The sequence below is a fragment of the Stenella coeruleoalba genome, assembly GCF_951394435.1.
Source record: "Stenella coeruleoalba genome assembly, chromosome: X".
Lineage (NCBI taxonomy): Eukaryota > Metazoa > Chordata > Mammalia > Artiodactyla > Delphinidae > Stenella > Stenella coeruleoalba.
This window is the reverse complement of record NC_137152.1, coordinates 30,720,913-30,733,165: the sequence shown is the minus strand read 5'-3', so window position 1 is coordinate 30,733,165 and position 12,253 is coordinate 30,720,913. Positions and strand designations below refer to the sequence as shown.

General features: G+C 54.2%; 1 protein-coding gene across 3 annotated transcripts in view; it reads left to right on the top strand.

Moving 5' to 3' along the window:
• Positions 1–12,253, top strand: part of BCOR (BCL6 corepressor) — a 43,993-nt gene that overhangs the window by 15,203 nt on the left and 16,537 nt on the right. For 2 of the 3 annotated variants that reach the window (XM_079911116.1, XM_079911117.1), the window contains exons 2-6: positions 4,540–4,665; positions 5,980–6,058; positions 6,999–9,839; positions 10,503–10,556; positions 11,028–11,214. In XM_079911116.1, coding sequence (XP_079767242.1) covers positions 4,580–4,665; positions 5,980–6,058; positions 6,999–9,839; positions 10,503–10,556; positions 11,028–11,214 — 3,247 coding nt within the window. In that variant the 5' untranslated portion in view covers positions 4,540–4,579. Of the gene's footprint in view, positions 1–3,913; positions 3,979–4,539; positions 4,666–5,979; positions 6,059–6,998; positions 9,840–10,502; positions 10,557–11,027; positions 11,215–12,253 lie in introns of those variants that run through there. The other variant, XM_079911118.1, reaches the window with a different exon arrangement.

The window sequence follows — 12,253 nt, the reverse complement described above, 5'->3', positions numbered from 1 at the left end:
CGGCCACCTGCCCAGAGACACGCCGTGGATGAGAGTGGGAGCTGGGAGGCTGTGGTGACTGCGCGCGCGCGCACGCACGCGCGCCCTCCACAGAGAACCAGCCATGCCCATGCAGTGAGGGACACCCCTTCCCCGAGGAGGTCCCCAGCCTACGGAGGACCGTGGCACATGGCATGCTGGCTGGGAGCCCTGCCGTCTGCCCGGCCTTCTGAGCCGGAAGCTCCCCAAAACCTGTCCAGGTCTTCTTGGTCACTAACTGGAAAAGTGCCTGATGCGGCAAGGGGTGCCTAGAGAGCGAGGCCCTAGGAAGGGGCACCGTTAGTATTGGAGTGGAGTTGGGATGGTTTGGTGACGCTGCTTCCCATTCCGTCGCTGTCACTTGACAAGCGTGCTGTGCAGACTTGAACCAATCCATCAGCGCCTCAAGGGCGGAGGCAGTGGAAAGTGGCCCGATGCCAGGAGGAGCTGGGGTGGAGAGAAAGGAGAGGTGCCAGGAGTGGCCTGGTGCTGCCTCCCTGCACTCACGCCAGCCTCTCACGGCCACTGCTCCTTCCTTTGCGACCTGTTTGTTGCCTGCCAAGGGAAGTCGCCTTTAAAGAAAAAAACAAAACAAACGTTCCCTCCTTTTCCTCGTTCCATAATGGTGTCTTCGTGGCAGGGATCGGCAGAACGGTGGTGGGTGCAGCTGGGGACCCGTGTGCCCCCTCGTGTCTTTTCACAGAGGGCCAAGGTGCCCTCACTCAGGGATGCCGAGGTTGGGGTGACAGCTCCTAATCTTGGTCCCTCTGACCTCTTTCCGCCAATCGGGCTCTTCTCCCCAGTGTCCAGGCCAAGCTCCGATGCTAATCATAACTCTTGGCTCCTGGACCAGATGACGGCCCAAGTCTGTCGAGGGAGACTCAAGCTCTCCTGTGCTTGCCCTTAGGGCCAGACCGAAAGCCGGAGACCACGCTGCGAGTCTGCGTTTTGCAAGCCGGGTCTCTCCCAGAACCGGGTGTTCAGCGGGCAGCCACCACAATTCCTGGTCTGTTCTTCAGAAACCAGACGCTCCTCCGTCTCCCCGGCTGACCCCTTCTCTTGGCCACCTTCCCTCTTCATCCCTATCCCACATCCTTGCCCCCTTCTCTCCACTGCTGGGAAAAAGGGTTAAAACCCAGAGCCAAGGTGTAGCTTAGCAGCTCCCACTGGAAACAGGTTGGTGCTTGTAAAGTGCTTTTCATGACTGACTTCACACATCTTGGCACTTCCAGAAGCATCACCCACCTGTGGAAGAAAAGGGGGGGGGGTCGTTGAGAAATAAGGGCAGATGAGCCTCTTATATACAGCAGGAAAGCGCCCGCTCTGTCATCTGAATCACATCATTTGCCCCCCTGCACCATGACCCACGGCCAAGGGTCAGGGAAGTCCCTTTTGAAGAACTTTTCCTTGGAGGTTAAAAAAAAAGAAGAAGAAAGTAAGAAAGACCCCCCAACTGTTTCAATAGCCGCTTCTAGAAGAGGAGCGGGGTGAGCATGGCTGTGTCTCTGACCCCGTCTCTGTGTCCCTTGTGCCCAAGATCCCCTTAGTTAGTTCTGCATCCCAGCGAGATGGGGGGTGGGCCCGTTCGTCAGTGATGGTGGGGTGTAAGCAGTATGGCCTTTGCCCAGGATGAGGGTGTTCCTGCCCAGGATTCGGGCCGTCACTCTGGAGAAGGGCCTCACGCCAGGCAGGGCCCCGGCTCCTTGGCCCTTTCCACCCAGGTCCATCTTTGGCCCGGAACCTGAAGAGTTAAAAGTCTTTAGCTCGTTGCAATGAAATTATGGCTGGCAGTGGCGCCGCTGTTTGTTCAGCAGACCTCCACTTTTAAACAGTTCACAAAAAGTTCATGGGGCAGCTAAAGATTATAAGTGTGTGTGTGTGTGTGTGTGTGTGTGTGTGTGTGTGTGTGTGTGTGTGTGTAGGTGTAGCCAGCAGGATCCAATACTGAGCCTTACCCCTCCTCCTCTTGTTTCTTCACGGCCAGCCCCCCGCCCCGCCCCCACTCCCATGACACCGGCCCACGCTCGGGGCCTCAACCCTCCATCTGACCCTGTGCACGTAAGAACACTTCATCCTGACACTGGGTGTTATTTATCTGTGCGGCGTTAATATTGAAAACCCCACCAGACAAGACCTGGAAGGGCGGGGAGAGACTCTGAAAGCACCCCGTGGTCCCAGGTGTCTCTAAACTGCATTCCCCTCTCATGCTAAGTCCAGGCCGCCCTTTCTAAAGAAAAGCCCTTTCAAGGGAAGGGGGCTCCTGGCCCTTTTTGAGGGGAGGGGAGAGGACTCAAAAGGATGATTGTGGCAGCGGCCTTTCTGTTTCCTCAGTCAGGTGCTCAGAGGTCCTTGTCCCAAGGTGACAACTAAAGGAGACATGTAAGAGGCAGCTTGTGTAAGTTTTGAAGCCTGGGGCACCAGAAGATTGGGGCTTCGAGGGCACACACGCTTCTTCCCTCATCCTTTTCTTAAGGGTTTGATGGAGTGACCCTTTGGCTTCTGGTATAATGTCCAAATTTCATCGTGACACCCAGCCAGGGGGTGGCACGGTGTGGTCCTCCCGCTGCAGCCACGGCCAGGACACTTGCACCGAGGAATGTTGCTCCTCCACCTTTTAGATGAGGCTTCCCTGGACATCTTCCTTTTGGTCTTCCTTTCGGTAGAAGGGGCGGCAGGGGTTAGCGAGGGGACACTTTGTTGAATGTGCCTTCTGGTCGGCCCTGCACTAGTGGTGGCCTGCCCCCAACTTGATGTGTATGTTCGAAACACGGAAGAACAGCCCGTGAGCCCCCCACAGAACCTTCCTTGATGCCCAAGTCCATCTGAGTCCACCTTTTCGGGGCACCGTGGCCAGCCACTGGAAGTGCCCCAGTCTGTCTAAAGTAAGGGATGCTTCCTAAAGAAACAGCTTCTCTAGAATCCCACCAGGCCGGACACAACTGGGAGATCTCTGCCTCTCCTCAAGCTTCATTGTTGAGTTCTGACTACGGGCCGTGTGACTCTTGAGACGGTGTTCTCTTCTGTATAGGGGCCGCCGCCGACGGGGGATGCTGGTGGACAAAAGCCTGTGTTAGGACAAAGAAATGCAGAGGGATAGCCTGGCTGGCTTTGGGATTCAGGTCTCCCAGGTGCTCCCTGACCCCACCCCTAGTCACTCTCGGAAAAAGAGTCCCCAGTCCTCGGTGGCTCCCACCCAACAGACCTGGCAGTCAGCTCCGTGCGCTAAAGTGTAAAAGCAAGCATTTGCATATTTTTTCTTGCTAACAAAGGAAATGTGTCGACTTAGGGAACATTTGGGCTTTCGGAAACTGTGTGGGTGGGTGTGTGAGGGAGGAGAAAGAAAAGTTCCCCCCATGAGCTGCACACCAGTGATTTCACACTCAGGTTTGGGCCCTGTGTAAAGAGGCCGTGGCTGGGGGGGCCCTCCCCTCCCCCGCCACCCCGCCCCGGACAAGGGAGTCTGCGAGCAGGGGAATTGCCTAGGGCCATCGGTCCCAGGCATTAAAGGCTCCCCTACTTATTAACCCAGCATTTAACAGCAGGATATGGGGCTGAAGCGCAGTCAAAAGAAACGGCTCAACCTCCAAAGAGCAATTAAAATCCTGCACGAGGATAAATCACGCGCCGTGATAATCCTGTTAATAAAATGCAGCTTGTCCTGACCCTTCACTCATGCAGCAAACTAGAATGTGATGTGGGTGGGGCTGGTGGGCCGGGAAGTTAAGGAGGGGGCGGGGCTCTCCCCTCCGCCTCGGCAGCCTCCCCCCTCCTCCCGGTAGACGGTTAACGGGTGGCTTCTGCTTGCTCCCCGCGGGCCGGAAACTTGCAGCCCCAGCCCCAGCCCGGCAGCCTGGGCTGCTACGATTTCTGCACTCGCTACTGATTGCTGGTCCCCAGCGAGCAGGCGTCGTCGAATTACTCCGCCGCCTCCCTCTGCAGCTCCCAGGCCAAACCACCCAGGTTTGGGGCTTAATCTAATCTAGGGCCCGGGTGGGGTGGCTCGCCAGCCCACTGACTCTTTTTAACCCTCCATCTGTAAGTCACACGCACCGCAGCCGTAGAAGTGAGTCGTCGTTTGGGCCGCCACACCGGACCGTTGTGCCTTTTATCCCACACCCCACCCCCGTCCCCAATCCTTTCAGCCGCAAGAAGAATCAATGTGGGGCTCCCCGGAATCAGGCACCGTCTGCTTTCAATCCAAGTGTGTTCTCCGAAAGGCTGGGAAAGGGGGAGGGAGAAGGGCAGGTTAAGGGTGATATGTGCTGTACCTTGAATGGTGTGTGGCCTGTGGTTCTTGAACCCTCTCTGCATCCCCAGCGCCTCCTGCCAGGGAAGTTCCAGCTCCCTCCTTGAACCTCTGGCTCAGGCGTGTTCCTTTGCTCCTGGCCGTCTGTAGAACATGGAGCAGGGTCTGCCTTCCCAAGTGCGTTCTGTATGGAGTGCCTAGAAGGAGGGTTTCTCTTGTTCCCTCTTTGGCTCCTTTTTTATTCAACCTTCTGGGATTCTTTTTGTTTTAAACAGACTAGACGCTTGAAGAAAAGCTGCCATCCAAGAAGACGACATGCTTTCAGCAACCCCCCTGTATGGGAACGTTCACAGCTGGATGAACAGCGAGAGGGTCCGCATGTGTGGGATCAGCGACGACAGGTAAATGCGCGTGTCCGGCTGAGGCCTGGGGAGAGCGTGGGTCCTTCCCCAGGGCTCCTGAGCAGAGCCCCCCCTTCACGTCCTCACAGCCAGAGTGGGCCCAAAGGGGGTAGGGGGTCGGGGGGAGATCTCCTGCCTAACAGGCAACCTGGCTCAGCGAAGCATTGCCGCCCTTTAAGAGATTAGCCCCTAAAGCGGCCTTTCAGTGCACTTTCGTCCTTAATTTATTATTTCATATTTATGAAGGAGAATTAATCCCAGTCTATATGCTGCTTTAACTCTAAATGTCAGGAGTGTGGGCCCAGGTGGATCGGCATTCGATGTGCTTTTAAAACAAATAGTTTGCTCAGTAATAAATGGGGCGATAGCCACCCTTCACATCATTGAAGCCCAGGGTTTCTCTGCGTCCTCCGCCGCCTGTTCAGCGAGGCCATTGGCTCCTGGTTTCAGTCACCCGACAGCTCTGTTATGCTTCCTAATCAGTAATTTTGGAGTGCGGGGTAGAGGCAGCTAAGCAGTAGATAATTGAAGCTGCTCTTCCGGGTAATGATGAAACTTTTCTCTGCCGCTTGTCAGTGATTTTATCCTGGGGATTTGGAAGTCGGCACCAAGCACTTTCTTTACCGATGCTCTCTGATAACAAGTTCCAGGGCAGCCGCAGCAGCCTGGCACAGATGTGCGGCTTCCCCTGGAGCAGCTGACATTTGTAGAATATTAGTGTGTATCCCCCGTCATTTTGATAGAGGCAGTCAAATATGGCTTCATTATCACCATGGAAACCAGTTTCGTAGGACATGGTACCTAACTTTGTTTGGGGAAAAGTTTTTGAAAGCCTGTCCTCACGGGTAACACAGAAGTGATTGATGTAGCCAGCTTGCAGACTCCAGCCTTGAGGTCCCCACTTTGGCTTTGGACATTGTATTACGTCATGCCTGTCCTCAGGTAGAGCTTACAAGGGTCTGCTAGGACAGCAGAGCCTGGACTGCCCTGCCCGGCCTCTCTAGAGAAAAAAATTGTGAGGGTGACGTGGTTGTGCAGAATTTCTGCCTTACCCAACTCGAGGACGCATTTGTGATTTCACATCCCTGTTGCCCTGCCTTTCCGTTGTTTTTCCCAGTCCTGTTGGATCACCATTCGGGGACAACTTTCAATATGGGCCATTGGGGAGGTTTGTTTTTTTTTGTTTTTTTGTTTTTTTTTTTAAGGGCAGTTGGAAAAACGGAGTTATTAGAAACTGGTCCATTCTGGGGCAATCTATGAAAGATGGATTAAGTGAGGAATGCTTTCATGAAGTTGGTGTGTCCTTCTAAATAGGAAAATTCCTGTAAACGATGGTGACGCTTCAAAGGCCAGACTGGAACTAAGGGAAGAAAATCCCTTGAATCACAACGTGGTAAGAGATTCATGGCTTCTGTTGATGTGCTGAGTATCAGTGATCTGTAAATCAATCGTGCATTCATTTGCATACCATTAAAGGGCCTTTTGGGGGCGGGGCGGGGTGTTTCAGGGCAGGGTTTGAGTAGAAAGAAAGCCTAGGCTGCAGGACGAAGCCTCACCCAGTTTCTTCCTGGCTCCATTTCTTGGCTGTGCTCGCCATTTACGTCCTCGTCCCCTGGCGACTGGTGGGATATGTGCCGCCTTTTCTTCGATAAGCTACGTGCCACGTCAGTGCTCCCAGCTGGATAAATTTGTAGCCTTAGGGTTTACCTTCCCAGTAAAATGTGAAACAGAGCTGTCTTCAGATACCAGGGAGAGGAAGTCAAAAGACACAACTACAGTTTGACCCATGGCCTCTTTATTGATTTAGAAACGAGACAGCTCAAGTCCTTCATTCCTTACTGTCCCCCTGAAGATTGTTTTTTGTTATGTTAAATAATGCCTCGCTACATCGGGGGCGGGGGGGCCACAGGGAACATCGCCCCGCCCCAACCTGACAGGGCCTGGGGAGGGTGAGTCCGAGTTCTGTACCCCACGAGGGTGGTTCTGAGAGCAGTGGAGTTGGTATCACCTCAGTTGCAGCAAAGAATTTCTGCTGAGAAGGTGGATCTTCCAGAGTGAATAGATGACTGAGTTAATGCAGGGGCCTCAAGTCTAAAGGGACCAACGTTTTACGTGCTTTCAGGATACTAGTTGGACAAAAGTGAGACGGCAGGCAGAGGAGGGTTCTGGATAAGCGGGGAGGGGGCCAGAGACCTTGTGAATCCTTTATTTTTAAACCCTTTCGGCTCAGATGTCGAGGCTGATGTCTTATTGAGCTAGTCCGCGGTTTCTCTCTGGGATGGGCTGCTTTGAAGGCGTGTCCTCGGTAATACCCATGTTCTTCTTCTGCGAAGGTGGACGCGACCACGGCCCATCGGATCGATGGCCTGGCAGCGCTGAGCATGGACCGCACCGGCCTGATCCGGGAAGGGCTGCGTGTCCCCGGAAACATCGTCTATTCTAGCTTGTGTGGACTGGGCTCAGAGAAAGGGCGGGAGGCTGCCACAACCATAGGTGGTCTGGGGTTTTCTTCCGAAAGAAACCCAGAGATGCAGTTCAAACCGAATACGCCCGAGACGGTGGAGGCCTCCGCTGTCTCCGGAAAGCCCCCAAATGGCTTCAGTGCTATATACAAAACGCCACCCGGAATACAAAAAAGTGCTGTCCCCACGGCAGAAACACTGGGCTTGGACAGACCTGCTAGCGACAAACAGAGCCCACTCAACATCAATGGTGCTAGTTACCTGCGGCTGCCCTGGGTCAATCCTTACATGGAGGGGGCCACGCCAGCCATCTACCCTTTCCTCGACTCGCCAAACAAGTATTCCCTGAACATGTACAAGGCCTTGCTACCTCAGCAGTCCTACAGCCTGGCCCAGCCGCTGTATTCTCCGGTCTGTACCAACGGGGAGCGATTTCTCTACCTGCCGCCACCTCACTACGTCAGTCCCCACATCCCGTCGTCCCTGGCCTCGCCCATGAGACTCTCGACGCCTTCGGCCTCCCCAGCCATCCCGCCTCTGGTCCACTGCGCAGACAAAAGCCTGCCCTGGAAGATGGGCGTCAGTCCTGGGAACCCGGTCGATTCCCACTCATATCCCCACATCCAGAACAGTAAGCAGCCTAGGGTGCCGTCTGCCAAGGCGGTCACCAGCGGCCTGCCGGGGGACACGGCTCTCCTGTTGCCCCCCTCGCCTCGGCCTTCACCCCGCGTCCACCTGCCCTCCCAGCCCGCTGCGGACACCTACTCCGAGTTCCATAAGCACTATGCCAGGATCTCCACGTCGCCCTCGGTCACCCTGTCCAAGCCATACATGACGGTCAGCAGCGAGTTCCCCGCGGCCAGGCTCTGCAGCAGCAAGTATCCTAAGGCCCCAGAAGGAGCCGAAAGCACCCAGCCAGCTCCCGGGCACACCCGCAAAGCAGCAGGTCAGGACAGAAAAGACGGCAGCTCACCTCCTCTCTTGGAGAAGCAGACGGTTACCAAAGACGTCACCGATAAGCCACTAGACTTGTCCTCTAAAGTGGTGGATGTAGATGCTTCCAAAGCCGACCACATGAAGAAGATGGCGCCCACGGTCCTGGTTCACAGCAGAGCCGGGAGCGGCCTCGTGCTCTCCGGAAGTGAGATTCCGAAAGAAACTCTATCTCCTCCAGGAAACGGCTGTGCTATCTATAGATCTGAGATCATTAGCACGGCTCCCTCGTCCTGGGTGGTGCCCGGGCCAAGTCCTAACGAAGAGAACAATGGCAAAGGCCTGCCGCTGAAAAACAAGGCCTTGGACTGGGCCATCCCGCAGCAGCGCAGTTCTTCGTGTCCCCGCATGGGCGCCGCCGACGCCGTGGTCACTAACGTTTCGGGGTCGGTGTCGAGCGCCGGCCGCCCGGCCTCTGCGTCGCCGGCCCCGAATGCCACCGCCGAGGGCAGCAAGACCAGCAGGAGCTCCGTGGATACCACGCCATCCGTCATCCAGCACGTGGGCCAGCCCCCGACCACACCTGCCAAGCACAGCGGCGGCACCGGCAGCAAGGGCGCCAAAGTCAGCAACCCAGAGCCGAGCTTCAAAGCGAACGAGAACGGCCTCCCGCCGAGCTCAATATTTCTCTCACCAAACGAGGCGTTCAGGTCCCCACCCATCCCCTACCCCAGGAGTTACCTGCCTTACCCAGCGCCCGAGGGCATTGCCATAAGCCCCCTGTCCTTACACGGCAAAGGCCCTGTCTACCCTCACCCGGTGTTGTTGCCCAACGGCAGTCTCTTCCCTGGGCACCTCGCCCCAAAGCCGGGACTGCCCTATGGGCTCCCCACGGGCAGGCCGGAGTTCGTGACCTACCAGGACGCGCTGGGGTTGGGCATGGTGCATCCCATGTTGATACCTCACACGCCCATCGAGATCACTAAAGAGGAGAAACCGGAGAGGAGGTCCCGGTCCCACGAGAGGACCCGCTACGAGGACCCAAGCCTCCGGAACCGGTTCTCTGAGATGCTGGAGGCTGGCAACACCAAGTTACATCCAGAAGTCCCCGCGGACAAGAACCTAAAGCCCAGCCCCAGCTGGAATCAAGGGAAGACCGCAGTCAAGAGTGACAAGCTCGTCTATGTAGACCTCCTCCGGGAAGAGCCAGAGGCGAAAACCGACGCTAACGCGTCCAAACCCGGCTTCACAGCTGAGAGCGTCGGCCAGAGTGCCGAGCCCACCAAACCCCCGCCCGACCCAGCCCTGCAGCCACACCGGGATTTCATTGCCCTGAGAGAGGAGTTGGGGCGCATCAGTGACTTCCACGAAGCCTATACTTTCAAACAGGCTCCGGGCCAGCCAGTCTTCGGCTTAAGCAAGGAGAATGTTCCGGCGGGAACCAACAAGGAGAACCTGGCGATGCCGGTCTCGACTTCATTCCTGGAGCCGACCCTGGGGAGCGATGGCTCTGCGGTCACTTTCGGGAAAACCCAAGAGGATCCCAAACCGTTTTGCGTGGGCAGTGCCCCACCGAGTGTGGACGTCACCCCCACCTATACCAAAGACGGAGCTGACGAGGCAGAATCAACCGATGGCAAAGTTCTGAAACCGAAGCCATCGAAGCTGGCAAAGAGAATCGCAAACTCCGCTGGTTACGTGGGTGACCGGTTCAAGTGTGTCACTACCGAACTGTACGCAGACTCCAGTCAGCTCAGCCGGGAGCAGCGGGCATTGCAGGTGAGCCCCCCACCCGAATTTCAGGAGCCTGACCAGTTGTCAGGTTTTTTTTTTAATGTGTGAAGAGGAGGGGGCCGGGGGTATGATAGGGCAGGACACCGGGCTGATTTGGTTAATGAAGCTTATGATAATTTAAATGTTTGAAATGTGTCCAGTAAGGGGACGTAAGTGGATACTTTAAGTTATTCTGTAGATTTTAAGCGAACTCCACTCGAATGCTGATAACGGAAGTTTTAATTATTGCGAAGGATGTCTAAAAGACTGCATGACATTTACCTATCAATCGCTTTGATTTCTCTGCCGTTACTGTACGTTAACAGATATACCTAAAAGCGCTGCTTAGAATGCCTTACGTGATACTTGGTGGAGGTGTGTAGCGGCCGCATGTCTGTGAGATTCGTGCAACTTTTTTTTTTTCACCAAAAAAACAAACAAACAAAAAAGAACAAAAAAACAAACCTTGCTTAAAGGGATAGAGTATGTATTTAACTTGCTAGTGAATGGTAGATGTTGTATAGGAATTTCCTTAAGATATTTTACTTTTAATTAAAAGATAAATAAAGCCAAATTGTTTTGCAATGTTAAGAAAAAAATTGGTTTATGCTTATAAAAATGGATGAAGTTATCTAAATGATCCATTGAGTGCCCATTTTAATTACATAGATGGAAGGATTACAAGAGGACAGTATTTTATGTCTACCCGCTGCTTACTGTGAGGTCAGTTCTTCAAATTTTTATTACTAGAATCTTACATAAACCTTTTGAGTTAAATTTCATTTCCAAATATACAAAGGGAAGTTTGTGGGCCATGGTCGTCTTTATTCACTGTGCATTTGTTTTCTTTTCTGTTGTGTTTTTGTTTCGCTTTCTTTGCGTTGTGTTTTTGTTTTGTTTTATTTACCTTCGAAAGAGAATGTCTGTCTCTATGCCACAGTGTATGTATGGCTCTACATACACACCACATATATCTCTACATACATATGGCTTTACGAGTAAAGAGTGTGTGACTAGTTACATATAGACACTCTTACATTTTTATCGTTAAATTTTAAAATATCTCAGTTGTATCATAAATTGTGGTTGGTTTTGGGCAAACTTTTCTTTGAAGATACTTTCCTTTAAGGTAAGGGCAGTGAAGTAGCTTTGGTGGTAAGGTGTGTCTTTTTTCCATCTCCGTTCTCTTTCTAGCGTGCAATGATGCGCTTCTCAGAGTTGGAGATGAAAGAGCGAGAAGGTGGCCACCCCACGACCAAAGACTCCGAGGTGTGCAAATTCAGCCCCGCTGACTGGGAAAGGCTGAAAGGAAGTCAGGACAAAAAGCCAAAGTCGGTCGCCCTGGAGGAGGCCATTGCCGACCAGAACGACAGTGAGAGATGTAAGTGAACCCAGGCGGCTCGCGTGTGGTACCACGTCGGTGGGAACGGGGCGGTTCCGCTCTCAGTGCTGAGGGAGGTGAGAGGAAACAATACGCTTCCGATGGCCCAGCATCTGGGTGGTGGCTGTTCGGAGAACGGGCTGCTCTGGCCATCCTTCCCAGCTGTGGATTGCAAGGCTGGTTGCCCTTTGGAGCGCTGCGGCGTCCAGGAGTGGAGCGCCTATGAAATGTTGTTTCCTGGCACGCATCTCCTTTTTCCGGAGAAACGCTAGTCCCGTAGTTAGTAATAGCCTGATACAGTAGAGCAGGGGAATGGCGGTGCAAGACCTCCAGCGTAGCAGGTATGTGTTCCGTTTTGTAGCAGGGACGGATGCGGGTTTTTGATAGCAGTGGCATGACACTTGCAGCCAGAGCCAGACCCTCCAGAGTGACAGTCTCCTATGGGAGGGAGTGGAGAGTACTCGGATTCTCCCTCCAAAGGCAGAGGTTTCGTTAAAGTGAGATGAGGGCTGATAAAGGCACCAGCAAGATGAGCATAATTATTTTCTATGGCAGGCTTGTTTGCAGTCATTAGGAGTTGACAACACGCTCCAGGGGCGTGGGATAAACGAGGGCGTTCTTCCTACCAGACGGGGTGTATTATGTTTTGGAGGCAAAGTTGGAGAGAAAGCTAGCGTCTGCCTCGAGTCACACTCTGCGCTCCCAACAGCTGCTTCCGCACTGGGGACGACTTCGGGCTTTGCCCTCGAGACTTCCTGGGCTAACGAGATGTTGTTGGCAGCAAGTGGAGGTCTTCCTCCCGCTGTCTTCAGTGTGCGTGCTTGTGGCCTGCAGCCCGCTCCGGACCCCAGAAACCTCACCGGTGATGGTGAATGAGGGCATCTAGGTGAACGTCGAGGACAGGGTGGGCGTGAAATCCTCCCGAGACAGGACAGTCGGGGGTGGTGGGCACGCCTGGGAGGTCCAGGCCCTCAGACCCAGTCGTAGGGTCGGCGTTCCCGCACACGCTTAGGTCCTGGGTGCCTGATGCAGTTCGGGA